The sequence below is a fragment of the Macaca fascicularis genome, chromosome 14 (assembly GCF_037993035.2).
Source record: "Macaca fascicularis isolate 582-1 chromosome 14, T2T-MFA8v1.1".
NCBI classification, from domain to species: Eukaryota; Metazoa; Chordata; class Mammalia; order Primates; family Cercopithecidae; genus Macaca; species Macaca fascicularis.
In genome coordinates this window covers 85,073,357-85,100,977 of record NC_088388.1, presented here as the reverse complement: position 1 = coordinate 85,100,977, position 27,621 = coordinate 85,073,357, and the positions used below count along the sequence as shown (strand labels likewise).

The 27,621-nt window shown below is 38.0% G+C and overlaps 1 protein-coding gene and 1 long non-coding RNA gene across 51 annotated transcripts in view; both read left to right on the top strand.

Moving 5' to 3' along the window:
• PICALM (phosphatidylinositol binding clathrin assembly protein) overlaps positions 1-27,621 on the top strand; it is a 112,744-nt gene that overhangs the window by 18,848 nt on the left and 66,275 nt on the right. For 45 of the 50 annotated variants that reach the window (XM_074015010.1, XM_074015012.1, XM_074015005.1 and 42 more), the window contains 2 exons: positions 19,775-19,917; positions 24,973-25,048. The exons of 3 other annotated variants lie outside the window; for them this stretch is intronic. In XM_074015010.1, the coding sequence (XP_073871111.1) occupies positions 19,798-19,917; positions 24,973-25,048 (196 nt within the window). In that variant the 5' untranslated portion in view covers positions 19,775-19,797. The remainder of the gene's footprint in view (positions 1-19,774; positions 19,918-24,972; positions 25,049-27,621) is intronic. 2 more of the 50 variants (XM_074015022.1, XM_074015015.1) reach the window with 1 other exon arrangement.
• Positions 8,800-9,309, top strand: LOC135967225 (uncharacterized). The gene is made up of 2 exons (XR_010581216.2): positions 8,800-8,923; positions 9,162-9,309. It is a non-coding gene; the product is annotated as an uncharacterized lncRNA (long non-coding RNA).

Here is a 27,621-nt window from a genome sequence, read left to right as displayed (position 1 = left end):
AAAGTGCTGGGATTACAGGCTTGAGCCACCGCGCCCGGCCTTTTGAGATGTCAACTTTCTATACTTCTTTTTTTTTTCTTTTTGAGATGGGAGTCTCTGTTGCCCAGGCTAGAGTGCAGTGTTGCGACGTCAGCTCACTGCAACCTCTGCCTCCCGGGTTCAAGTGATTCTCCTGCTTCAGCCTCCCAAGTAGCTGGGACTGTGGGTGCATGCTACCATGCCCGGCTAATTTTTTTATTTTTAGTAGAGATGGGGTTTCACCATGTTGGCCAGACTGGTCTGGAACTCCTGACTTCAAGTGATCGCCCACCTCCGTCTCCCAAAGTGCTGGGATTACAGGAGTGAGCCACCACTTTTATCTTAAGATAAATTTTCCATATGCTTCAAGAGGAATAAGCTCTAACTGGAATGTAGGGTACTGACCCTAGCTCCATATGACCTCACAAAAATCCGTTATGAAAATAGTTTATTTTCTAAATTGCCTTCTTTCTCTGTTATTCTGTGATGCTACAATTGTGTTCCTTTAGCTTTTTTTGTTACAGGCTTGGTCCTTTGGAAACGAATACCAGAGACAGTTTCTCTCTGAGCTTTTGCTTCATTCTCCATTAGAGTATTCCGTCCCATCTACTAGTATATCATTATTTGAAAAACAGTTTGAATTTGCATACCTTATCATTGGTAGGAATAGGTGGCATTGTCTTATGTGATTTTTGTTTTAGGAGGAAATGGGCAACAAAAGTGTGAATTTTCAGCTGGGTGCGGTGGTGCATCCTTGTAGTCCCAGCTACTCAGGTGACTGAGGTGGCAGTATTTCTTGAGGCCAGTAGTTCGAAGCCACCTTGTACAACATAGCAAGACCACTATCACATGAAAATAATAATAATAATGATAAAACTAATGTTTTTCCAGTGTGTATCTTGGATGTTAAAAAAAGGGAGTTTCTACCTTTATTAAAAATTGTCTTGTATGTGTTGAGTATTGTTCACATTAGGGGGATCAGTTGAGGGTGTATAAGGAGCATCACTGATCCATCACCATTTCTTTATGTTCTACCACAGTGACATAATTTTAAAATTATTAAGTGATGGATTGATGAGTAATTGCTTCACCTTATTTTTGTCTCTTAATTTTAATTCTTTAGAAACACAGAAATATAAACATTATTATTGTTGCCAGGATCCTTAATTTAATTTGCATGATGGAAGGACTATGTTTCTTAAATTATATGAATGCTGGGTATATGTATTGTAGAATGGGGAATTGCATGTATCTGTTTAATATTAGAACTCTGTAATAGGTCAAGGCTGTATCAGTTTTTGTGGCTATAATTGCTTACACGTTTTTGGCTTACAGCCTTTTGTGCACCAGTGACAACCATTAAGAGCCAAAAAAGTTTGCTTTTACTTGTAGTACGTGTACATCTAGTTTTGAGTTATTTGTCAAAAAAGGGTGAACTTTGTTTTTGCCTTTTTTTTTCTTTTTTTTGGCCATTTGTGACTTGAAATTAAGCAACTTACTGATACAGTTCTTTTTTTTTTTTTTTTTTTTTTTTTGAGACAGAGTCTTGCTCTGTCGCCCAGGCTGGAGTGCAGTGGCACAATCTCTGCTCACTGCAACCTCCGCCTCCCGGGTTCAAGCAATTATCCTGCCTCAGCCTCCTGAGTAGCTGGGGTTATAGGTTCTCACCACTACGCCTGAATAATTTTTGTATTTTGTTTTTAGTAGAGATGGGGTTTTGCCATGTTGGTCTTGAACTCCTGACCTCAGGTGATCCAATCACCTCGACCTCCCAGAGTGCTGGGATTACAGGCGTGAGCCACCTCACCTGGCCTGATGTAGTTTAGAATAATCTTTAGTTGTGTCCGATATGTAGTTTTACCTATCAAACTAGTTTTAATGGTTGGTACTTTTTTATTTTTAACTTCTCTAAGTTCATCTGTCTTCAGATTGGATCTTTGGAAAGGGAGGGGCAGAATTTTGGAAGGTAGCATTTCTCTTAGATGAGTAGAAAAGAGGCCAGGCGCGGTGCCTTACGCCTGTAACCCCTGCACTTTGGGAGGCCAAGGCGGGTGGATCACCTGAGGTCAGGAGTTCGAGACCAGCCTGGCCAACATGATGAAACCCTGAGATCGCACCACTGCACTCCAGCCTGGGCGACAGAGTGAGACTGTGTCTCAGACAAAAAAAAGAAAAGAAAAGAAAATGAATTTCACTAATTCAGGTGAGCTGTCGTGGGGGAATTTGTCTGGCTTTGAGATACAAGGTCAGTTTGAAGATTTATTGATACGTACAAAATGGAGTGGGTTGCTCTGCAATAAATTTGTGTATTAAAACTGAATATCCAAGAGAAAATAAGTTAACAGGATAGTTGCATTTGATCTTTTGGTATGGAACTGGAGTAAAGTTCTGATGATTTGTTCTTTTTTTAAATTTTTTTATTTTGTGAGACAGGCTTGCTTTGTCACCCAGGCTGCAGTGCAGTGGCACAATCTCAGCTCACTGCACTGGGTTCCAGTGATTCTCATGCCTCAGCCTCCCAAGTGGTTGGGATTATAGGTATGCACCCACCATACATGGCTAATTTTTGTATACTTAGTAGAGACAGGCTTTTGCCATATTGGTCAGGCTGGTCTCGAACTCCTAGCCTCATGTGATCCACTCGCCTCGGTCTTCCAAAGTGCTGGGATTACAGGTGTGAGCCTCTGCACCCGGCCCTCTGATTTGTTCTTTATGTGGTCACTTTGCCTCCCATTTTCAGAATTGAAAGATACACCCACATTATCCTTATTCCCATTTGTACATTTCCTTTTTGAAGTAAAACCAGCTGTTTAATGACTGAGAAGTTACAGTTTAGCAGGCAGTAATTTTTGTTTTGTTTTGTTTTGAGACCGAGTTTCACTCTTATTGCCCAGGCTGAAGTGCAATGGCACTATCTCGGCTCACCTCAACCTCTGCCTCCCAGGTTCAAGCCATTCTCCTGCCTCAGCCTCCTGAGTAGCTGAGATTACAGGCATGTGCCACCATGCCCGGCTAAGTTTTGTATTTTTAGTAGAGCCGGGGTTTCAGCATGTTGGCCAGGATGGTCTGGACTTCCTGATCTTGTGATCTGCCCGCCTCAGTCTCAAAAGTGCTGGGATTACAGGCGTGAGCCACTGAACCTGGCCTGTTTTTCTTTTCTTAACATTAGCTTTAGTAATTTTTCTTCACAGAACTATGTATTTGTGTATTATCAGGTTTGGAATTTGTGTTGGGTATTAATATAAAGTCTTAGACTTTATAGAGTATAAACCCTCTTTTATTTTTGTTCATCGTATTCTTGCAAAATATTATTTTGACTTGGTGACCTAGAGTGGATCAAGGCACTATCTTCAGGTGGTTTCTATAGATTAGCCTATCCTAGAAATACTGCCTGATATAGCTCATTAGCAATGAAAAAAAGCCATAGGTGCTAACTTAAAAATTAGCTATAGAATTGCAACTGGCAGCAAAGTTAGAAAGCTATTTATAGAGCAGCTTGGAATACTAAGATACTCCTTGACTGCATGAAGGTGCAGTGCAAGGAGAGAACCATTTCTTCCCATCAGGAGATTGGAATCCTTTTTTTTTTTTTTTTTTTTTAAACGGAGTTTTGGTCTTGTTTCCCAGGCTGTAGTGCAGTGGCGTGATCTCGACTCACTGCAACCTCTGCCTCCCGAGTTCAAGAGATTCTCCTGCCTCAGCCTCCCAGGTAGCTGGGATTACAGGTGCCCGCCACCATGCCTGGCTAATTTTTTACATTTTTAGTAGAGATGATGTTTCACCCCGTTGTTGGCCAGACTGGTCTCGAACTCCTGACCTCCGGTGATCTGCCCACCTCAGCTTCCCAAAGTGCTGGTATTACAGGCATGAGCCACTGCACGGAGCTGGAAACCTTTTAAGGGAGAAACTTACTAATAAGTTGCTTCCTGTCCTTGGGCTTATAGACTTAATCTAGAATTGATTTTTCTTTGACTTTCTTCATCAGAGTTATGTTTTCGTAACTTAATGACTAACCAAGAATGTGTTTTAACTGTTGAAGCCCCTTTTAATATAGTTTACCCCTTCTGCTATTACTTAGAATTGATAGTAATTAATCTCTAGGGCAAAAGATGACTGGAAAATTGCTCTGGGTTCTTCTTATATAACATCATATAAGACCTGTTCACCTAAAATCTGGTGAGTTGATTTAGTTTGTTTTCTGACATTGTTGGCTTCTTTAAGCTTGCTTATAAATTAAGGCTTGCAGTTTGAGTCATTCGGAGATGGGGAATGCCCAGAACTTTCGCATCTTGTGAACTTGAGTTGAATAATGTGTCTCTTTCCTCATAGTCTGTCAACTTTAGTTCATTGTAGCCACAAAGAAGATGATGATGCCAATGAGGATATACTAAACCAGAAAAGAGGTGGCCTACTGTGTATGCTAGGCATTAGATTTTTTAGAACTAAACACAACACTGAATTTGTGAAAATGTGTGGAGTTTAGAATAATTAGAGAAAATGATAACCAGTCTCACTCAGACCACATGGAAATGAGGGGAGAATGTGTGTGTGTTGGGAATGTGTATCTACATCTGTCCCGCTAGTGGAAAGGTTACTGTTTGAAAAATGTAGTTCCAACACAGCCACTAGTTTGTGCTACTTTAGACAAGTATTTAAATTTTTACAATGGAGATATTATAACAGCATTCCTTGCCTTGGCACAAGGATGTTGTTAAATTGGAAGACTAAGGATATGAACGAATTTTGTAATGTATAAAGAAATCTTGGCCAAGCACAGTGGCTCATGCCTGTATTCCCAGCACTTTGGGTGGCCAAAGCGGGAGGATCACTTAAGGTCAGGAGGTTGAGATCAACCTGGGCAACATAGTGAGACCTTGTATCTATAGAAAATTTAAAAATTAGCTGAATGTGCTGGCATGTACCTGTAGTCCCAGCTACTTCAGTCTGGGTGACAAAGCAAGGCCCTGTCTTTATTAAGAAAGAAATCATATGTGCATTATAAAGATTTTGCCACTCTTAAGATTGAGTGCAAGGATCTGTGGTAACACTTCCCAGTTGATGAAGAAATTGGACATTAGATAATGAAGGTTTTGCAGCAGTAATTGAGTTTGAGGTATTTTCATAACGCTGTATTGGAAAGGTGATAGAGGAATTGTCTCCTAAAATGAGGGAAAACATGAATACAAAATGATGGTAAGAAAGAAAGAAAAGTATTTGTAATGGTGCTTTAAAGCTTTAAAAGCTTTAGGGTACTTTTAAAGTACCCTAAATATATTACCTTACTCAACCAAGATGTTGTGAAAATTAAGTGTCAATCCTGTTTTTTAAATGTTGAAATGGAAACTGAGTGACTAATTAACATGCCTGAAATCACAATGGTGAATCATGAATCTCGAATTTGATTCTAGATTTTTTTGCTCATTCTGATGTGTTGCTTAGTCCTGTTACAGTACAGTTGTAGCACATGGAAATGGATGGGACTATGCATGGAAGCCGGAGGGTCTAGAGCAGAACTTCAGTGATGGCAAGTTAAAATCTTCATCATCAGTATTTGAAGCAGAGATTGAAAATGAATAGCGCTTACGACAGACTATCAAATAAATGTGAGCCAGAAGATTTTTAATGGGGGAAATTAACTTTAATGAAATATCTTATAGAAAGAGCTAAAGACAAGACACCTGCCAATCCCAGTCACTCTGGAGGGTATCTAATATAGGAATGAAAATAAAAACGACTTAACATTCTCCGGTGTTTGTCAAGTTTAAAGAGATTAACTTGAAAAGTAGTAGTTGGGTAGAAGGTTTATTTGAAGATCCTTTGGCATCATAGCAAAAAGAAGTTGGTGAAAGATTGGTACTGTAGAATGATGGGAGAAAGATGATTATTTTTCCCTTCCAACTTGTCTAGACCACTTAAAATTTATATTACTTTCTCACACAAGCCAAGATAAAGATACACTCTTTAAGAAATTTAGGAGACTCTTCATATATCCATTCATAGATAGAATGTGGTTTTGAAAATAAATGGGATATTATCTAAATATAGATCTATATAAAATTTTATAATTCCCTTTAAGAAAGGCATTTGTCAGGAAGTGAAGTCAGACTTTTTAATGCTGAGAAATAGGTGAATGTGGGTTATATGGAGTCTTTTTTTTTTTTTTTTTTTTTTTAGTTTCAAGACAGGGCCTTACTATGTTGCCTAGGCTGGAGTTCAGTGGCTATTCACAGTTGTCATCATTGGATACTACAGCCTCAAACTCCTGGGCTGAAGTGATCCACCCACCTGACCTCCTGAGTAGCTGGGACTACAGGTGCATACCACTGTACCCTGCTAGGAATCTTGTAAGAACAATTGTATGGTTATGAGGTGTATGAGGATAGAGATATTTTTTGTCCTGGTGATTATTTCTTCTTGTAGAATACTCCTAGTGATTTTTCCTTCTTGTAGAAACTTAAAGGCTTAAGATTAAACTTATTAGGAAAAATAACTTTGGCTTTATTTTGTAGTGATTTATTAATGGCTTTATTTTATAGTGATATATTAATAATGTATTAAAATAGCTAATATTTTCCACTTACAGAGTATTATTTCAAAATTTTAAACCACGTAGATAGGTTATTATTTGGTGCTACATCTGCCATAACTACAGTTGATTTCCAGCAGTTTGAAAAAAGACTTTTCAGAAATGACTTTCACTTGTTACTCAGTGGCTTACGGTAGCGGTCCACAATCTTTTTGGCAAGAGGAGTGGTTTCATGGAAGACAGATTTTCCACAGACTGGCAGGAGATGTGTGGAGGGATGGTTTCGGGATGAAACTGTTCCACCTCAGGTCATCAGGCATTAGATTCTCATAAGGAGTGCACAACCTAGATCTCTTGCATGTGCAATTCACAATAGGGTCCACGCTCCTATGAGAGTCTAATGCCCCCACTGATCTGGAGCTCAGGCAGAAATGCTTGCTAGCTCACCAGCCACTGTGTGGCCCAGTTCCTAACAGGTCACAAACCAGTAACGGTCCACAGCCTGGGGGTTGGGAGCTCCTGGCTTATAGGGTCTTCAGATGCTTACTAGCTACAGGTATGTCACTTAATCAGATGTAATGAATGGCTGGTGTAATTTTGACTCACTTAAAGTGAAGAGATTGTTTTAATTGTGAAGCATGTGAATAAATAAATGAGATTTCTGCTGTCTCTAGTACTATATACGTAAAACTGGAGGCTTTGCAAAATTACCAAGAGACAGTCCCGTTTGATGTGTCTTTGGTTTGGCACGGGTGGAGCAGACATGTGAGATATAGCATGAATGGGAGGCCTTCACACTTACTCACTATGTGGAGGGTGGTAATTGATCATGATGGTCAGTTCCATAGTCCTCCAGGCCACTGGTGACATACTACCATTGTTGCCATAATTCTCAAAAGTCATTTTATGCGGGGCTCCTTCCTAGCAACCTTCCCTAAACACATAGCTCCATCCCTCCCAAGAGCTAAGCAATTCTTAGCACTTGCCACCGTCTGACATATATTTGTTCATTTGTGTACTGATTACATTCCTCCCATTAGTATATAAGCTCCATGATGATAATAGAAACTTTGTCCACTATTGTATATTTCTAACTCCTAAGACACTATTGGCATATTATAGTATGCAGTTAATACTAGAATAAATGGGATTTCTGTTTTTTCTTACTGAGGTTTGCAAAGCTTCATGAAGGTAGAATATAAAGATTCTCATTGTTCTATGTGCATTGGGGACGTGGAACGGAACTTGTGTTTTCTGAATGAGGGAGACTCTGGCAGAGAGTCTAACTGCAATCCATTATTCCCTGTGACTGGGCAGAATTTAAACATTTTAAGAGAAGATATGAAAAAAATCTTCTGAATTCCTACTTTATTTTTAGACATGGGTTTGGCTATTAACGAATAACTTTAACCTACCTACAGGGAAGGCTTTTTCCCTGTTACCCTTCTCTCTCCTGGATCTTATGAGTGGAGAAATGGGCCTTTGTTTCACTTACAAATCCACAAATATTTATACTGTCATGTGAACACATGTTTAAGGCGCTGTGTCACACATTGTGGAAGTTACAAAGAGACAGGATTCCTGAGAATTTAACAAAGTTGAGAATGAGTGTTATTGATTAAAACAAAAATGGAACATTTAGGTTACAGTTGAGACCGTGTTTTTGTTTTTTGAATGTGAGATGTTTTTGGACACAGGTGAAAAATTCTCATGTCTCTAACTCCCCCAGAAAACCTTAGATTGATTTTTCTGAGAAGTTCTTGAATGATTTGCATAGAGATTTTCTTTGAGGTTAAGAAATTAGATGAGTTTCCCAGGGTGAAAAAAACAGGAGCAGAGATTATTATTAAAAAATGGTCATGAGTAGAGGGGTTAGAGGACAAAGTAGGCAGAATAGAAGCGTGTTTGTGTTTTAAGGAGGCTGAGAAAGAACCAGAATATAGCACTCATAAAAGGAAAATGCAGATGCACTGTGAATAGCTGCTACTGGTAGTGTATTAATTTCTTAGCTACATGTAAACTTTTATTAGGGTGCTTATAACTGAGGTGATGTGTAATATGTTATCCAAACTTGGGTGATCTCTTTTAAGAGTGAGAGGGTGTACTATCCAAATGGGACATTGGGACAACGGGTGTGAACCAGGACTGTTCTAGCAAAACCAGGACGGTTGGTCATTCCTAACTAATAACGTACTTTTCTCCAGACTTAGTCCCAATTCCTTTAACCTCCTCAGATAATGTTTTTTCCTTTATAGTACTCTGATCTGCACTTGCAGAGCCTCTCAATTGTTGATTTCTTTTTCCCTGCCTTGTTGGAAAGAAAGGAGAATTTTTCTGCCCCCACCCTGGACCCTGCTTGGGTTCACAGCATTGGTGGAGGTAAGTAGTACTCACAGTGTATTATTAGTTGACTTTTGTTTTGCTTAGGAAATAAGGTTTCTGTATTTTCTGATCCAGTACTAGATTTTTTTTGTTTTGTTTTTTGAGAGTCCTGATTATATTTAACTGGGCTAATGAACTATTAGTTAAGTTCTTAGCATGTAATACAAAAAAGTGTTTGTAATTTTGGCATTTGTTCTTAAACTACTTGATACTTAATATGTTTTCTTTCTTATAGGTGGGGTTGTCATTGTGAAACTTAAGATCTTCAAAGAACAGAATGTAATTTATACCATGGATATGTTATTTTTTCATGTTGGAGCACTGTAATGCTTTCGTTTTGCTTTCTTATTCAGTTTAAATAAAATTTTTAATTCTTATATTAATTGATGAGTTTTTATTCCATTAAGTAGCTTTTTATTGTCTTGCATTTCTGATAAATTAAAAAGTGACATAGAAGTAATAAATATTTGAGGTGGTGCTTACCAAAATATGATTTTCTTCATCCTTTACAGTAATCCTTATTTGGAATCTAGGATGGGCCTAAGGTATCTAGTTTTGAAAATCACCAACTTACCTGAGTACTAGAATGGAATCCTAAGCAATCTCAGATTTAAGGATGTGGTTTACAGATGAACCTGAATGCATCTGTGTTCCTACCAAGGTCCTATCGTTCCTCTGTACAGTCTGCCATCTAGTGGTAGGAATGCAGAGTCTACCAGAATGCCAAGGGAAAGCTCTAGGTTTACACTTTTTTATATTAAAGAAGGCTTGTGTAGTAATTTAAAACATGTTGATAATCAGAGGAGTGATGATGAACAACTCTTTCGCTTGAAAATACAAGTCAGTGGCAGTGAAGTCGAGAGTATCCCAAGAGTACGTTTTTATATAGAGCATTTTCATGACTTAAACTTTCCACTTTTGTTCTAAGAGTTTTTGTATTTATGACATTAGTGGGTAAAGAGACAAATGAAAAATAATTTTAAGAGACAGTAGATTGAACTAATTTGAAAAATATGTTTTCAGTGTTGATTAAAATTTTAGAGCAATTACATAATGACTTCATTTAAAACAATTTAGTTTGCACTTTTAAAATTAAAGTTTGGACAGTTCAGTAAATTTGACTTGGGTTCAGCCATGACTTAAGAGTCTAAATTTCAGACATATATTAATATGTAGTATCTTAGGGGTTTGCTTTGTGTACCCAGCTCTATCTGAATTCGTTCTTCTCTACATATTCCCTTTTCAGTTCCTCATCTTTCCTGTGCCACAAATAAAAAGGATGTCAGTCCTTTCTCTGCCAGGAAAATACCTTTTAAAAAATCTCTTCTGTGTTCTGTTCTTGAAGTAGAGGCTTTTTATTGAGGCAGTTCATCATATCACTATAATGGCAGGAGGAGGAATATGGGGTGGTATAAACTTGAAAAAACAATTATGCTACTCTCTAGATGGCTAATTTTTTTGTTCTGAATTATCGCTGCACTAAAGCATAGACTAAATAGAATATTGTTGCTTTCTACAGATGTCTTCTAAGTTAAATTTCATTTATTAGGATTCATTTAATAAATATGTAAGGTGTACCCTGCTAGGTGCTGGCAATTTGAGGATGAAGAAGACATGGTACTGCCTTTAGTGAGCTCTCTCATGGGAGAGACTGATATATGAGCTAGTAATTGTAATGAAGTGTGAAAAGTGCTGTAACTGTTTATGATGAGTTAAGAGAGTATGAAATTGAAACCAGGGAAAATTTGCTTTCCCTTCCAAAATAATCACCTGCTCTTTTTTCCATCTCTGAATCTTATACATACAGATTACAATCACCACAATGTATTGTGAGGCTGTATCTTTACCCCCAAAGACCTCAGTTTCGTAGGGAAGAAATTTTGCTTCTTCTCAGCTTTGTATATCTACGTATTTGGCATCAGTAGGTGAATCAGTCAGTTGTTGGTTTGAACTGTATGCAGGTCATTTCCAGCAAAAGGGATAGCTCTGAAAGTGTGTGGCTTCATCCTTTGTCTCACTTTAAGCATTTTGGAATATATACACACACTTAAACATATATACACATACACTGTATGTACCTGAATGTAAGGTAACCCCAAATATAAAGCAAGCCCGCATCTTCCCACTGAGACATTGACAGCCCCTCAAGTTTTATTTATTTTACCTATTTAAATATATAAATGTTAGGGATATAGATGAAGCAGTCAGCCTCGTAATATTGAAACTCACTAGTGAGAATATATATGAAAAATTACTATAAAAAGTAATCTGGCTGAGTGCGATGGCTCACATCTGTAGTAATCCCAGCACTTTGGGAGGCCGAGGCAGGAGGATCCCTTGAGCCCAGGAGTTCGAAACTAGCCTGGGCAACAAAGGGAGACCACATCTCCATAAAAATAAATAAATTTAAAAAAAATTATTAGAAAAGTAATCTATGATTTTAAAATAGTGATTTCTTTTCCTGATTCATATATACCTCACCACATAACATTTGACTCATTTTATATTCGTGCATATCTTGCATATTTTGTGTTTTTTGGTCATCCACAACCCCCTTTTTAAAGTTATATAACCTCTTTCCTTTTGTGTAAGATCTAATTTACATTAGAAATTTTTTCACAGGGTATCACCATCCATTCTTGTAACACTGGCAGTTTGTTTCTTTCGTTCCTCATGTGTATTTCTGATCTCTGCAACATAAGTTTATTTTGTTGTTTTTTAAAGTGTTCTGAAGACACCCAAAACAATTATGCAATTATGTGGTATATATCCCCAGGAATACTTACATCTGTTAAATTTTTTATTTCTTCATAAGCACCTGAAACTAGCATTGATGGAGGTCTTTTCAGGTTATCTTCTTTAGAAGGAACTTTGTTAAAATAAACAGATCAGATAATGAGATGATTTGTGAAGACTTAGGGCAGTTTTTCTGTTGAATAGTTTTTGGAGTGGGAAAGTGCTCTCATTTTACCTGGCAGTTTTACAAATGGTAGAATTATTTTTACATTTCTGGTGGGGAGAGGGTTGCCTTTTTTAATTTATTTAAATTTATTTTTTATAGACACAGAATTTCACTGTATTTCCCAGGCTGGAGTGCAGTGGCCGTTCACAGGCATGATTATAGTACATTGCAGCCTTAAACTCCTGGGCTCAAGGGATCCTCCTGTCAGCCTTCCAAGTAGCTTACTACAGGTGCATGTCACCATGTTCTACTCTTATTTTTACATTTTCTGATTTTTACGTGTGTGAATCTTAGTCCATTCATGTTGCTAAGAACATGGTGACAGAAATAGCATATCTAGTTGTGCTAATACACTGATTTTTTTCCTACAGCTGCACTTTTTTTTTTTTTTTTTTTGAGATGGAGTCTAACTCTGTTGCCCAGACTAGAGTGCAGTGGTGTGATCTTGGCTCACCACAACCTCTGCCTCCCAGGTTCAAGTTATTCTCCTGCCTCCACCTCCCAAGTAGTTGGGATTACAGTCATGTGTCACCACGTCCAGCTAATTTTTGTATTTTTATTAGAGATGGGGTTTCACCATGTTGGCCAGGCTGGTCTCAAACTCCTGACCTTGAGTGATCTGCCCTCCTTGGCCCCCAACATACTGGGATTATAAGCATGAGCCACTGCACCCGGGTTTTTATTTATACGCTAAGATAGGACTTTGACTTACCTTCCCCCACTCCCGAGATGGAGTCTCGCTCTGTTGCCCAGACTAGAGTGCAGTGGTGCGATCTCAGCTCACTGCGACCTCCGCCTCCTGGGCTCAAGCAGTTCTCTGCGTCAGCTTCCCAAGTAGCTGGGATTACAGGCGCCCGCCACCACGCTTGTCTAATTTTTGTATTTTTGGTAGAGATGGGATTTCACCATCTTGGCCAGGCTGGTCTTGAACTCCTGACCTCGTGATCTACCCGCCTCGATCTCCCAAAGTACTGGGATTCCAGATGTGAGCCATCCTGCCTGGCCAGGACTTTGACTTACTTTGAGTGTGGGGTCTGGAGATTCCTTAAGGCTCATTTACCATTGTGAGAGATTGAACTTGTGTTCAAAATACTGACCTACTTCTGACATAGTGGCTGCCAAATTCTCAGCTACTTTACCATGCAAGTCTTACTCTTTTTTTTTTGTTTGTTTAATTTTTTTCTGATGGAGTCTTGCTCTGTTGCCCAGGCTGGATTGCTATGGCTGTAATCTCAGCTCCCTTCAACCTCCGCCTCCTGGGTTCAAGCGATTCTCCTGTCTCAGCCTCCCAAGTAGCTGGGATTACAAGTGTGTGCCACCACACCTGGCTAATTTTTGTGTTTTTAGTAGAGACGGGGTTTCACCATATTGGCCAGGCTGGTCTCGAACTCCTGACCTCAAGTGATGTGCCCGCCTCAGCCTTCCACAGTGTTGGGATTATAGGCGTAAGCCTCCACGCCCGGCCCAGCAACTCTTATTCTTGTACTACCTCTTCCTCACATCCTTGAGGAGATAAAGAATGTGTCATGGCTCTCCTTTCTGCGTTGATCATGATGATGTTCTAAAGGGTGTGGGATAAATTACAATACAGAATTGGTGTGTGCTATGTGATATGAGAGGTACTGAGATTAGTTTATGGAAGTAACTTATAGTTCCTTTATAAATTATTTTTCACTAACTCTTCATATATGACGTAGTTGCTGAATCATTTTGGAAGTGTTCAATTCTTTATGCATCACCTTGTATTTGGTCAAATACAGTATATACAAGAAAATATTACACATGTACAACTTTTTTTTTTTTAGACAAGGTCTTGCTGTGTTGTCCAAGTTGGAGTGCAATGTCGTGATCACAGTTCACTGTAACCTTTAACTCTTAGGCTCAAGCTATCCCCCCGCCTCCCGCCTCCCGCCTCAACCTCCACTACAAGCGCTAATTTAAAAAGAAATTTTGGGGCTGGGTGCGGTAGCTCACGCCTGTAATCCCAGCACTTTGGGAGGCCAAGGCAGGTGGATCACAAGGTCAGGAGCTCGGCCAAGATGGTGAAACTCCGTCTCTACTAAAAATGCAAAAGTTAGCTGGGCACAGTGGCAGTTGCCTGTAATCCCAGCTACTTGGGAGGCTGAGGCAGGAGAATTGCTTGAACCTGGGTGGCAGAGGTGGCAGTGAGCCGAGATCGTGCCACTGCACTCCAGCCTGGGCGATGGAGTAGACTCCGTCTCAAAAAAAAATTTTTTTTTTTAGCTGGGTTCTGTGGCTCACGCCTGTAATCCCAGCCCTTTGGGAGGCCGAGGCGGGTAGAGCACGAGGTCAAGAGATGGAGACCATCCTGGCCAACATGGTGAAATCCTGTCTCTACTAAAAATACGAAAGTTAGCTGGGTGTGGTAGTGCGCCCCTGTAGTCCCAGCTGCTCAGGAGGCTGAGGCAGGATAATCGCTTGAACCTGGGAGGCAGAGGTTGCATGCTCTCCAGCCTGGCTACAGAGCGAGACTCCATCTCAAAAAAAATTATTTTATTTATTTTTTTGTTGTTGTTGAGGATCTCCCTATGTTGCTTAGACTTGTCTCAAACGTCTCAAACTCTTAACCTCAAGCAATCATCTTACCTCGCTTCCCAAAGCACTGGGATTACAGGCATGAACCACAATGCCTATCCTCACACATACAGTTTTAAAAAATGGAATTGTACTGTGTATTTTTCTTTGCTATGACTTTTGACTTAATATGTGGTGAACATTTTCTCCTGACAGCTTTTATTTTTTGTGCCATGCATTCATTGGCCTCATAGTATCTCATGGTCAGACTGTAGTGTCATTCCATTAACTCTTCACTCTTGGATATGTCCACTTACTTTATGAATTAGGCCCCTTAGCTTCATTAGTATTGTTACAAAAGCCATCTGATGATCTTGTCAGTCTTTGTCATTGTACTCAGCATTCCATATTCTGCCTTTAGGAGTATTTCCCCAGTTATTAAAGTCCACTTAATATGTTGGTTAGATTTCTTAAGGTGTAAGCCTATGAAGAGCATAGTTTTGAGTTAATTCTACTGGAAGTTATATAAAAATATAACATTGTGTTTCTCACAGAAGACCCCATAAACTTTACAAATAAAATTTTAACAGTTACATCTTAATTTGGACCATATTTTGTGATCCCTTTCCCAGCTAATTGGAGTAAGAAATAAGACTGTTCATTGCATTTCCTAGACATTTGACACTTAAGACTAGGCAGATTTGCCTGTGTTTAACTTTGATTAGCCTATGTCTAATTTCAACTTGCATAGTTTTGAAATACTTAAAACAATTTTGCTATATGAAAAAAAATTTTTTGCTGATACTTCATATAAAAGTTTCTTATCCTCTGGTTACTATTTATTGATGAATATTCTTTTTGTTTCTACTCCCACCAAGGAAAAATTACAAAGATTTGATAAGTGAAGCAAAATTTGTTTAACCAGTTAATTTCTTTGCCTTCGAAATTAATTTTATCTTCAATTTTCTTTTTCTTTCTTTCTTTCTTTTTTTTTTTTTTTTTTTTTGAGACAGAGTCTCGCTCTGTAGGCCAGGCTGGAGTGCAGTGGAACGATCTCAGCTCACTGCAACCTCCACCTCCCAGACTCAAGCACTTCTCCTGCCTCAGCCTCCCAAGTAGCTGGGATTACGGGCACGTGCCACCATGCCCTGCTAATTTTTGTGTTTTTTTTAGTAAAGACTAAAAAAAACCATGTTGGCCAGGCTGGTCTGGAACTCCTGACCTCAGGTCATCCGCCTGCCTCGGCCTCCCAAAGTGCTGGGTTTACAGACGTGAGCCACCACGCCCAGCCGTATCTCCAATTTTCTAGATGACTGAATAAATCAATTTTAGGTTGTAGATTTATGAGGGCAGTTGTTAAAAAAAGGTATCTTTCAAAATGACCTTTTTGAAAGGGATTACTAAATTTTATATGTATTACTGTGTTTGGCTGAATGATTGTGGTATGTTGATTTAAAAACAAACAAATACTGATTTAAGCCAGGCTTCTTTTTTAGAAAATCTTATTTGGGTATCAGTGTGGTTTTGGTGTAGCCTAGTGAGTTTCTGTTTAGATGGAAACTTGAGAACTCTGCATTCTAATGGCGCAGGCCACTGGCTGGGTTGCCTGACTGACTGTAGAAGTGAACCCTGAGTGTCCTAATTTAAGTTTCTGAAGTTGATGAACTCTGCCTGGGGACATCTATATAGGCTGAAGTTGGTGAATTCTGCCTGGTGGGAGAGTTTGTAAAGGCCTACACTAGGAATATGATTGTAAGATTAATGAAACCATTTGGTAATTGCTTACTTCTAAATTTTTTGTACTTTGTTAAAAAGAAAGAAAAAAGACTTCCCCAGAATACAAAAATATTGTTTTGCATTTCACTGTTTTTCTATTGTTTTTGTTTTTAATTCGTTTTCAACTGAGAACATGTATTAAATTGGCTGGTTGAGCATTTACTTGGTGTATGTTTTAATGGATCCTTATCCTTAGCAAAAATTTAATTCTAGTCATTAATCTGTCATTTAACTTCTGTGACCTTGCCTATGTAAATACAGTTAACATCAGCTTTATCTACCTCAGTCATTGTTTGTTGAAGGAGCGTGTGAAATAACAAAAGTGAGAGCATTTATGTTTGTATGGTGGGTATTGGTTCCTTCTGCTTTCTCTACATGGAAAAGTGATTGTCATTTCTATGGTAGGCTTATTTTTAGGCCTATTGTCTTCATCCCTTAAATATTGGAAATCTTTATAAATTCTCACTCATACTTAAAGCAAAGAACCTACGTACCATGTGGTACTTTTTTTTTTTTTTTTTTTTTTTTAGTGTGTGTGGGATTCAGAAATTGTTAATAATGAATATTCAAGAAGGTACTTCAGTTTTTGTATTCTTGACATAAATAATGAAAAGAAAATACAAGATCTGTCCTCATTTTGGTAACTTATTAGTTGGCAAGGGAAATTTTTACAGTGTTTGCTTTTTAAGAAATAGTATCTTCTGGATTGAGAGTGGGAAAAGCAGTAACTATTGAGAGTCCCATGATAAGTGCTAACTTTTGTTTGGAACAGTTTACTTTTGGTTAGTCAGAGGTGGGAAGAATATTTTCCTTCCTGACTTGGAGCTCAAACTTGAAAGCATTTTCAGGGTATTATTGTATTAGAAACATTTTACAGATGAAAAATTACTGTATGGAGAAAATGGCTGAGTTAAATACTGTGAGAAAGTATATACTGCTAGTTTTATTCAATATCCTCCCCACCACACCTGTAATATTTGCGTAACTTTGGTTTTACATTTGGTCTGTTCTAGATTCGTAATCTCAGTGTGAATTCTTACTTCATTTTTCCTGTTTTATTATGTGTGAAGAATTTTTTTTTGTTTTGAGCTTCTGGAGGTATCCTTCAGAATAACTCCAGTTTTTCTGTGATCAATACTAAAGCATACTATAGTTTTTAATAAGCATTATAGTAAAAACCTTCATTTATTAGATCCTCTTTTAATTTGAAATTTGAAAATTTGCACATGTATTGGGCTTAGCTTTGTTTTTCAACCTTTTGGGAACAGCAGGTTGTACAGATAGTTATAAGATGTTGATTTAACTTTTAAGGACACAATCTTGGATGCTTTTTAAAAAAGCATGTTAAGAGTACCCATATGCATACCACAATGAATGTCTTAAAAAATGTGACTGATCATTGTATTTGAGGCACTGTTCTATAGGTCTTTGGGGATAGAGCTGAGAACAAAAAAGTCCTGCCCACATGGAACTTAACAACGTTTTAACTGAGAGAGAAAGACATTAAATAAATTAAGATGAGTTTGATGGTAATAAATACTTTGGAGAGAAATAAGCAGAGTAAGGGGGACAATGAGGGTTTAGAGGTAGGGGAATGCCCAAGGCTCTGTTATTTTGCGTATTCAGGGAAGTTTATCTAATATGGTGACACTTTAGCAAATATGTATGAAAGTGACGGGAGCAAGCAGCATAGGTATCTAGCAGAAGAGAATTCTAGGCAGAAGGAACAACAGTATGAAACACCTGAATAATAGTGCTTGGCATATGGGAGGCATTGCAAAGAAGATGGCAGTGATGCAGTGGGGGGAAGAACAGGTCACAAAGGGAATATAGTATGGATATATGTATGTATACATACACATACGTTTTGTAAATATATAGTACAGTATATATACACACACATCATGCGCCATGCAGTATATAGTATTAAATTGTGTGTGTGTGTGTGTGTATCAAGTACTGTCATTGAAACTGAAGTCTAGTGTAATATGTTCAGTGCCATAGGCTGGTTATAAAGTGCTATGAAAATCTAGAGAAGGCAGAGATTAAATTCCATTTTTTACTCTCAGAAGTTGAAGCATGCATATTCAAGTTGGATTTACTGTTTCATTTTTGTTGCAAATAGTCTGAATTGTGAAAGCGTTGTGTCATTCTGCTGTTCCACGGGCACTCTGTTTGACTGCTTTGTTCTTTGTTCTTTAAGCAATATTGGCCATGGTAGCTGCTTATCTAAAATGCATGTGTTTATCAAATATTAACTTGTATAATAATTGGACCTAGTAAAGGAAAAATTTTAAGTAAATGTTCATAGTTACATTGTCATTTCTTGCTAGCAATCAAGGCCAAGTTAGATCATTTGAATTCATATTTAATCATACAATCGAGATTAAAAGTGAACAAATTAATGAGTCATGAATAACTTTTTTCCCTTTATTGTAGTTATAGCTGAGACATTTATACATTATATTTTATATGTATTTTAAAAGTAAGACAACTCATTTCTTGGTTTTCTCCTCTGTTATATCTCTAAATTGGATTATATTATATTACATTTTTTTATTGAGGCGGAGTCTCACTCTGTCCCCCAGACTGGAGTGCACTGGTACTATCTTCGCTCAGTGCAACCTCCGCCTCCCAGGTTCAAGCATTTCTCCTACCTCAGCCTCCTGAGTAGCTGGGATTACCCATGCCCGCCACCAAGCCCAGCTAATTTTTTTTTTTATTATTAGTAAAGATGGGGTTTCAGCATGTTAGCCAGGCTGGTCTCGAACTCCTGATCTCAGGTGATACACCCCCCCCCAGCTTCCCAAAGTACTGGGATTACAGGGGTGAGCCACCGCACCCATCCTATTTTACATTTTCTTCATTGAGTTTACCAATAGTATCTCTTAAACAGATTGTAGGTTACTCTTCTTAAGTTTTATTAAGAATCTTTTTTTCCAGTTTTGTTCTCAGTATTACCTAGTTATCAACCGATCTGAGCTAATTCAATAGAACTGAGGGGAGAGAAGGAGGATAAATATTTTGTATGAACAAACTGAGATCCAACTCAATTACAGACCAGATCTCTGCCCTGTTATCTTCCTGTTGCAAAGACAGCATTCTAGGGTGGATGTTCATAAAGGTAGTTTGATCTTCATGTTGTTCATTCTTCTGTATGGATGATTTCTTTAAATAAGCTTTATTTAAAGAAAAATGTTAAATTTTAAAGAGATGAATAATACCAGTAATTTAACGGAGAGTTTTTAAGTAGTAAGGAAATGGAAGCTTCCTCAAAACCTTGCAACAATTCATTTTGAGATGACCAAAGTACTTGAGAGTTAATTATATCCTGAGGGAGTTTGATTTATTTTTTGGTATTGTCGATCATTTATGTGATTCTAGTTGGTACCCTGCTTCCTAGGTAGATTATGGTAGTCTCTATTGCTCTTAATTGAGAGATTTTTAACATCTCCAAACTATCTATTGCTGCTCCACTTTGTGTTAAATCTTTTGCCTGTTTGTATGCAAATCTCGTATTACCAATAAATTAAAATCAGAGAGGAAATTAATCATTTAAAAATTTTTTATTGCAGACTTAATTCAGTGCACAAATGAGATGAATGTGAACATCCCACAGTTGGCAGACAGTTTATTTGAAAGAACTACTAACAGTAGTTGGGTGGTGGTCTTCAAATCTCTCATTACGACTCATCATTTGATGGTGTATGGAAATGAGGTAAGCAGAATTTTTAATGAACAAGTATACTGATGTGTTGACTTATTGTTAGCTAGCTTCTCTCACTGAAACTTCAGAAACAGCTTCCAGGTACAAAGGGCAAGGTACCTAGCCAGAAATATAGTTATAGACCCTGCAATCTGAGGAAAGATAGCCTATAAACCAGAAAGCAAAAAGTGGGTCAGAGCACAGAGGACATCAATAATGGATCAAGAAGCAAAGATTAATGCCTGGAAATGGGTTCCATAAGCATCCCTGGTTTTTACTGGTCCTGTTTATAGACTATATATTTGTCTATATCCATTTGTTCTTTTATTGTAGCCCAGTTAGAATTTTTTTTTTTTTTTTTTTAGATGGGGTCTTGCTTTGTTGCCCAGGCTGAAGTGCAGTGGTACCATCCTAGCTCACTGCTACCTCAAATTCCTGGACTCAAGGGACCTTCCCTCCTCAGCCTCCCACGTAGCTGGGATTACAAGTGTGTGCCACTATACCAGGCTTATTTTTAAATTTTTTTTGTAGAGATGGGGGTCTTTCCATCTTGGCTTAGGCTGGTCTTGAAGTTCTGGGCTCAAGTGATCCTCCCACCTTCGCCTCCCAAAGTGCTGGGATTACAGGCGTAAGCCATCACACCCAGCTTTAGATTCTCGTCTGATCTCATGTAGTTGTTTGTGGAAGCACTTTGCCTACTTCAAAGCTGTGTATTTAGGACTAAGATGGCATTTGCTGAGAAGGACTGATTGAAGAGTGCCTTCTTCAGCAGAGAGGTGTGTCTGAAGCCATTGTTGCCTAAAAGGGTAACAAATAAGATATATAAACTTTTGCAATTCTCTGTTTTGAGAGAATTGTCTTACTTTCCATGATAGCCTAGCAGTTTTGGTTCATTTTTTCAGCTCAATAAACTTATTTGTAAAATTGTATTAATAGGAGCTTTTCAAGAACATCTGAGTAGAACTAGATAAATCTTCATTGGTATGTGCCTTAGAAAAATGCAGTCTACAAGAATAACCCTCTAGAGATGAGAAGAACTTTAGTCATTGGTACTAGTTTTCTGAGCATAATGACTTACTGACATCCATCACGTCATGTGTTATTGTGGGCTTTTCAGTATTGAAACTATTTTCTGACAACTACCAATATAGCATTATTAAAGTTCAAAATTAAAGCAGGAATTTACCCACAACTTTATTATTCCGACGCATCTTACTATTGGCACATTTTGGTCTTCCCTCTGGTTCTTGTCCAAAAGTATTTGTGTTTTTTAAATGGCTATAATCATAATGTAGATAAAATATATTTAGCTTTTTATATAATATCACACTGTCAACATCACCATGTTGTATTTTTTAATCATCTTTAATAACTGTGTAATTGATCCTATAGTTCACAAGTTTTAAACTATTTTCCTTGCTAGAAATTTAGTTTTCTGATTCATTGTTATACCACCACATTGAGTGGTTTTATATTTGTAGTTTTTAATTTTTTAAAATTATTTCCCCTAAGTGTTACCTGAAATGTGATTACTAAGTCAACAGACATGACCGTTTTTAGGACTTACGTTAGTTGCTTTCTAATACATCATAACCAGTTTATAGAGCTAATAGAAATGTTTGGCTATATTAGCTTAAATGTAACTTGAAACATCTTAACTAGGGTAATAGTTTTTACTTGTGGCAGGAATATGTTTAGTTAAGATTATGATTTTTCTGAAGAATTCCAAACGTGTATGTACTTTTCTTCTTATCCTTCTTTATTTATTTGATATAGTATATTTTTTAAAAAGAAAAAGCCACAAATATAACCAGCTACACTGCCAGATAAAGTATCAATAATGGCTCTCAGAGGCTGTAAATAAGGTAATTGATAGTACTAGAGGCAAAATGTTAGTAAAGACAAAACAGAAAGTTGACAGTCATTTCGTAGAATTGATTGACAAGGGGAGAAAGATAGCATTTTAGTGTTTTTTTGATAAACTCATGTTTAGCTTCCTCTAGGTAGTTAAAGCAAATTCCATGCTCTGTTCATTTTTTGTGCTAGTTTGTACAACCTTCAGGTGTTCCCATTGGCAGATGCCATTACTTTGTTAGAGGCTGTACATAGGATTTCACTATGCTGTGGTGACTGGAATACCATGGAGTGGTGGTTCTCAAAACTGAGTGGGGAAGGGGGATGATTTTTTTTTCCCTTAGAGGACATTTGTCACAACTGAAGGGGGTTGCTACTGGTATCTAGTAGGTAAAGGCCAGAACTGCTTCAAAATAGCATATAATAATGCACAGAATAGACTGGGTGCGGTGGTTCATGCCTGTAATCCGAGCACTTTGGATGGCCGAGGTGGGCAGATCACCTGAGGTCCGGAGTTTGAGACCAGTGTGACCAACATGGTGAAACCCCGTCTCTACTAAAAAATACATAAATTAGCCAGGCGTGGTGTCGCGCGCCTGTAATCCCAGCTACTCAGGAGGCTGAGGCAGGAGAATCACTTAAACCCAGGAAGCAGAGGTTGCAGTGAGCGAGATTGTGCCATTGCATTCCAGCCTGGGCAACAGAGCAAGAGACTCCGTCTCAAAAAAAAAAAAAGAAAAAGAAAAAGTAACGTGCAGAACAGTCCCCAACAACAAAGAATTATCTGATTCAGTGTCAGAGTGCTCAGGTTGAGAAACCTGGCCACGGAGAAGAAATCTCAAAAGGTTAAGGCTGGGTGAGCATTGTGTTATAGACCCTTGACACCAGGCAAGTAGGTACTTCTATACCGTTGTTCAGTTACCAACTGGGTGACTTGGGTAAGTCAGTTCTGGACCTTCCTCAATAATATGATAGTATCTTCATGGTAAATAGAATTGACCAAGGCTCTTATTGTAGTATGAAAAGTTATAGGTGATTAATACATGAAAATGTGGAGTTAAAAATTTGTAGATGAAATTAGAAAAGAGACGTATAGAACCAAGCATGGATTTTTTATAAAGTATTTAATACCATTTTGGGTAAAATATTCTGAAATATGTTCTTTAAATATTTTGTTATGAAAAGTTTCTAATATACACAATAGTAGAGTGAATGGTATAACAAATGCTTATGTACCTAATCACCCATCTTCCACATTGCCGTTCTTTAAATGAAGTTTTAGGATAATCCATTTCAGGTTACCGCTTATGACCCAAAATGGGAACCTATGAAGCCTTATTACTTGCCAGATTGTTGGCATGGTGCTCAATTTAATACCATTTTGAATAGCATTAGGATGCTGTTGAAACCAAAACCACAACTTGATTAAAGCCATATATGTCTTGAAGGTAGAAAGGACTAATAAAATGAAAAGGAAAATTTAGATTTATTATCTCTAAAATCATGAATGAAATGGCTTGGTAGACTAAATTATTTACATTAATTTAGAATGCAGAGGTAAAGAAGAGTCTTATCAAAATCTATTAAAATCATAGTCTAATATTGTCTTACGATATTTTTATAACTTTTTGAAACACTGTTTTAGGATAATTGTGAAATAGAGTCTTCAGTTTACAAATTGGTTTTCAAAATCCTGGTTTGTTAGTTTGGGGTGGTCTCAGTTGAACAAGACTGATTTGGGGGCTGGGCACAGTGGCTCACACCTGTAATCCTGACACTTTGAGGGGCCAAGGCGGGAGGATTGCTTGAGTCCAAGAGTTCCAGACCAGCCTAGGCAGTGTAGTAAGATGTTGTCTCTACAGAAAATTAAAAACGAAATGTGATCTGGACATGGTGGTGCATGCCTGTAGTCCCAGCTACTTGGGAGCGAGGGTGAAGAGTGAATGGTGGGTGGTGCTTCGTGCTGAGATGGTAGGATTGCTTGAGATCAGGAGGGTGGAAAGCTGTGATCACACCACTGTACTCCAGCTTGGACGACAGAGCAAGACCCTGTCTCAAAAAAGAAAAAAAAAAAAAGGACTGATTTCGGAGGTGATGGTGTACATCCTAGTTGATGATTAGCCTCTGCATGCATTAAAAAAAGAAGAAGAAAGTAAAGGAATCCTAAGAATTGAAATTGAAAGGCATTTCTTTAGCTGTTTAGAGGCTGTATGTGAAGGAGACTAATGTTATTTACTATGGTAAGCACTTCAGAGAGCATTTTGGCAATATTGAGAAGATGAACTTTTACATATGTGCTGGCCTAATAATTCATCCCTAAGTATATATCCTGATAAATGAATATACTTATGCATAGAGACCAAGAACAAAGATGTCAATACAACTTTGTTAATAATAGCGAAAATTAGAAAGTATATCCATGCTAAATAAATGGATTTATAATGATGTATTCATTGGAATATTAGAACATCATTTAAAATGAAATGTTAAGTGGGGTAATTCTTAGGGAAAGGTTGAGTTAAAGCACATTGCAGAGTAAGTACACTATGATACTTGTGTAAATTTAAAATAGAAAGCAATTGGATAGTTTATAGATACTTGTATATCTAATAAAATGGTGAAAACCTGTGTGAAAGTAATGTGTACCTGTTTCAGAAAAGTACTCACCTCTGAAGAGGGAGGGAAGGGAGATTGAAGGTGTGGGTCTTCAATGGAGGCTATAATGTTTTGATTTTATATAAGATCTGAAGTGAGCATGTGAATTTGTTTAATCTGGACAGTGGGTAAGAGGATCTCTATTGCTTTCTTGTATGTTTAGAAGTATTTTGGTTTTTTTTAAAAGCCAAAACTTTGGTATACCAGATGGCTATTTAAAATACAGATGCCACCTAGAAATGATTAGCCATAGTTTTAGTATGCTGTAATAAAACCCAAACTACTGGTTCCACTGCCTATTTGCTTTTATTATTTTGGCTTAATACTATAATATATCTGTGGGAATTAGGCTGTAATAAATTCTCGCATGCTAGTGAAAAATATGTATTATGTTTTTAGGTTTGGTAACTAGTTAATGGGAGGAGTAGTGAGGATGAGAAATTTAAACTAGATAAACTTAATGGAATGCATTAACCGTAACTTTTCCTCCTAATTTTCGAATTAAGAGTTTGTGAGATGGCAGTACCTTAATATGATGTAATTATTTTTTTTTTCCAGCGTTTTATTCAGTATTTGGCTTCAAGAAACACGTTGTTTAACTTAAGCAATTTTTTGGATAAAAGTGGATTGCAAGGTAAAGATAACTTTTTCATTATAGAAAATCAAAAGAATGACACCCACATGATGATTACTCTGGAGTAGAACTCTGTCTTTTAGAACATGTGCTACTTTAATCCTTATATTTTAGTGAAGGTTGTAGGAAAGAAAAAACTGTCTTTTAATTTGAATTAATATTTATTTGCCTACCAGATACTCAGAGCTCTCTGAGAGGTAGTACAGAGTAGTTATTTGAGAGCATGAATTCCGGAGCTGGACTGTCTGGGTTTGAATCTCATCTTTGCCACCTACCAGCTATGTGAACTTGGGCAGGTTACTTCACCTCTGCATCAGTAGAATCGAGTAATAGTGATAGTACCTACCCAATAAGATTGTCATGAGACTTAACCTAGTTAATTACTACAAAGTGCTTAGAACAGTGCCTGGCACATAAGACATGCTGTGTAAGGCCAGGTACTGTGGCTCATGCCTGTAATCCCAGCACTTTGGGAGGCTGAGGCGGGTGGGTCACTTGAGGTCAAGTGTTCAAGACCAGCCTGGCCAACATGGTGAAACCCCATCTCTACTGAAAATACAAAAATTAGCCGGGGTTGGTGGTGCACGTCTGTAATCCCAGCTACTCAGGAGGCTGAGGCAGGAGAATCACTTGAACCCAGGAGGCGAAGGTTGCAGTGAGCCAAGATCATGCCACTGTGCTTCAGCCTGGGTGACAAAGCTAGACTCTGTCTCAAAAAAACAAACAAACAAAAAAGAAATGCTGTGTAAATATTTGCTTTCATTGTTATTGTATTATTTTATGTTTCATTCCAAGAAATGTAGTTGGAATATTACATGTTTTAGTAGCTAAAGTAAATATAATTTATTAAGATGAATTGTTCATTTATATTCTTTTTTTCGTATTCATTCATAAGCTGTTTTCTTTTCTTTTTTTTTGAGACAAAGTCTCATTCTGTCACCAGGCTGGAGTGAAGTGGCATGATCTCGGCTCACTGCAACCTCCCCCTCCCGGGTTGAAGCAATTCTCCTGCCTCAGCCTCCCGAGTAGCTGGGACTACCCGAGCGTGTCACCACACCCAGCCAATTTGTGTATTTTTAGTAGAGACGGGGTTTCACTATGTTGGCCAGGATGCTCTCCATCTCTTGACCTCATGTTCTGCTTGCCTCGGCCTCCCAAAGTGCTGGGTTTACAGGCGTGAGCCACCGCACCTGGCCTGTTATTTTTTATTTAGTAACTTGAAATGGACATGATGTGGTTATAGCTGTCCATGCACATTGTCATAATGGGATCTGGTTTTACTTAGTTCTGTAACTAGGCTGTTAGCATTATAGAATGTCAGCTTTAGGGAGAACCTCATAAAGGATATGCCAAATGAGTTGGGAATATTCAGTAGTGAGGCTCAATCAGGGAAGTGTCTTTAGAGAAGGTGAGATTTATGCTGGGCTTCAAGGGAAGGATGAGAAGATGAGTTGGCTTAAGCACAGGTACACAGGTACAATACATGGATGTGAAAGTAAGCACAGATACACAGATGTATATGGATGTGAAAGTCATTCACATGGATATGAATATTTAAGATTTATAGAGCAAATGAATGTGAAGAGAATCTATATGAATGGTGTATTTGAGAACATGTAGTGGCAGATAGCCCTCAAGAAGCTGTTCAGAGCCATAATCAAGCACAAAAATATTTTATATAGTTGGAATTTCATAATGCAGTAGAGAGAGGAGGGGAGAGAGAATTATGTGTTACAAGGAAACATCATAACTTAGTCAAGTTAGATCAGAGTAAACCAAATCTTGAAGATGCTGAGACTGTTTCAGTTGTTGTTCTTGTTATCTAGTGTAGAGTTAATGAAGGCCTGAACTGTGGTTCTTCTGGAGGTGTTAAAAAAAAAAAAAAAAAAGATCAGTGGAATTGTTTTGTGTGTGTGTGTATGTGACTGGCTATATTTGAGTTTGGAGGTGTTCAGTCCAATACTTGTTTCCCTTTGGTAGGTGCAAGTATATCCTTGCTTAAAATGAATTTAATACCCTATCTTCCAGACATTCTAGAAGACCAGTAATCTATACATAGGACCCAGTGTTACAAAATGCATTATATTTTAATAAGAGTTATAGTGCTCTAACTTAAGGAAAAAAAATTAAAACAGTAGACCCCCCCTCTCTTGAAAAAATATTTTCTTTTTCTTTGAGACAGGATCTGGTTCTGTTGCTGATGCTAGAGTGAAAGAGGCCGGGGCTTGCTCTGTCACCTAGGCTGGGTGCAGTGGTGTGATCATAGCTCACTGCAGCCTCAAACTCCTGACTCAAGCAGTCCTCCCTTCAGCCTCCCAAGCAGCTGGGATTACAGATGTGCACCACCACGCGTGGCTAATTATTTTGTTCTTAAATGTTTTGTAGAGATGGGCTCTTGCTCTGTTGACCAGGTTGGTCTTGAACTCTTGGTCTAAAGCAATCCTCGTAAGCCTCCCAAAGTTCTGGGATTACAGGCATGAGCCACCATACCTGGCCTGTTTTTGAAATCTTAAACAGAAGCCAGATATATATTATAGATAAAAATGGAGAGTCTCTATTTTCAGGGGCATGGA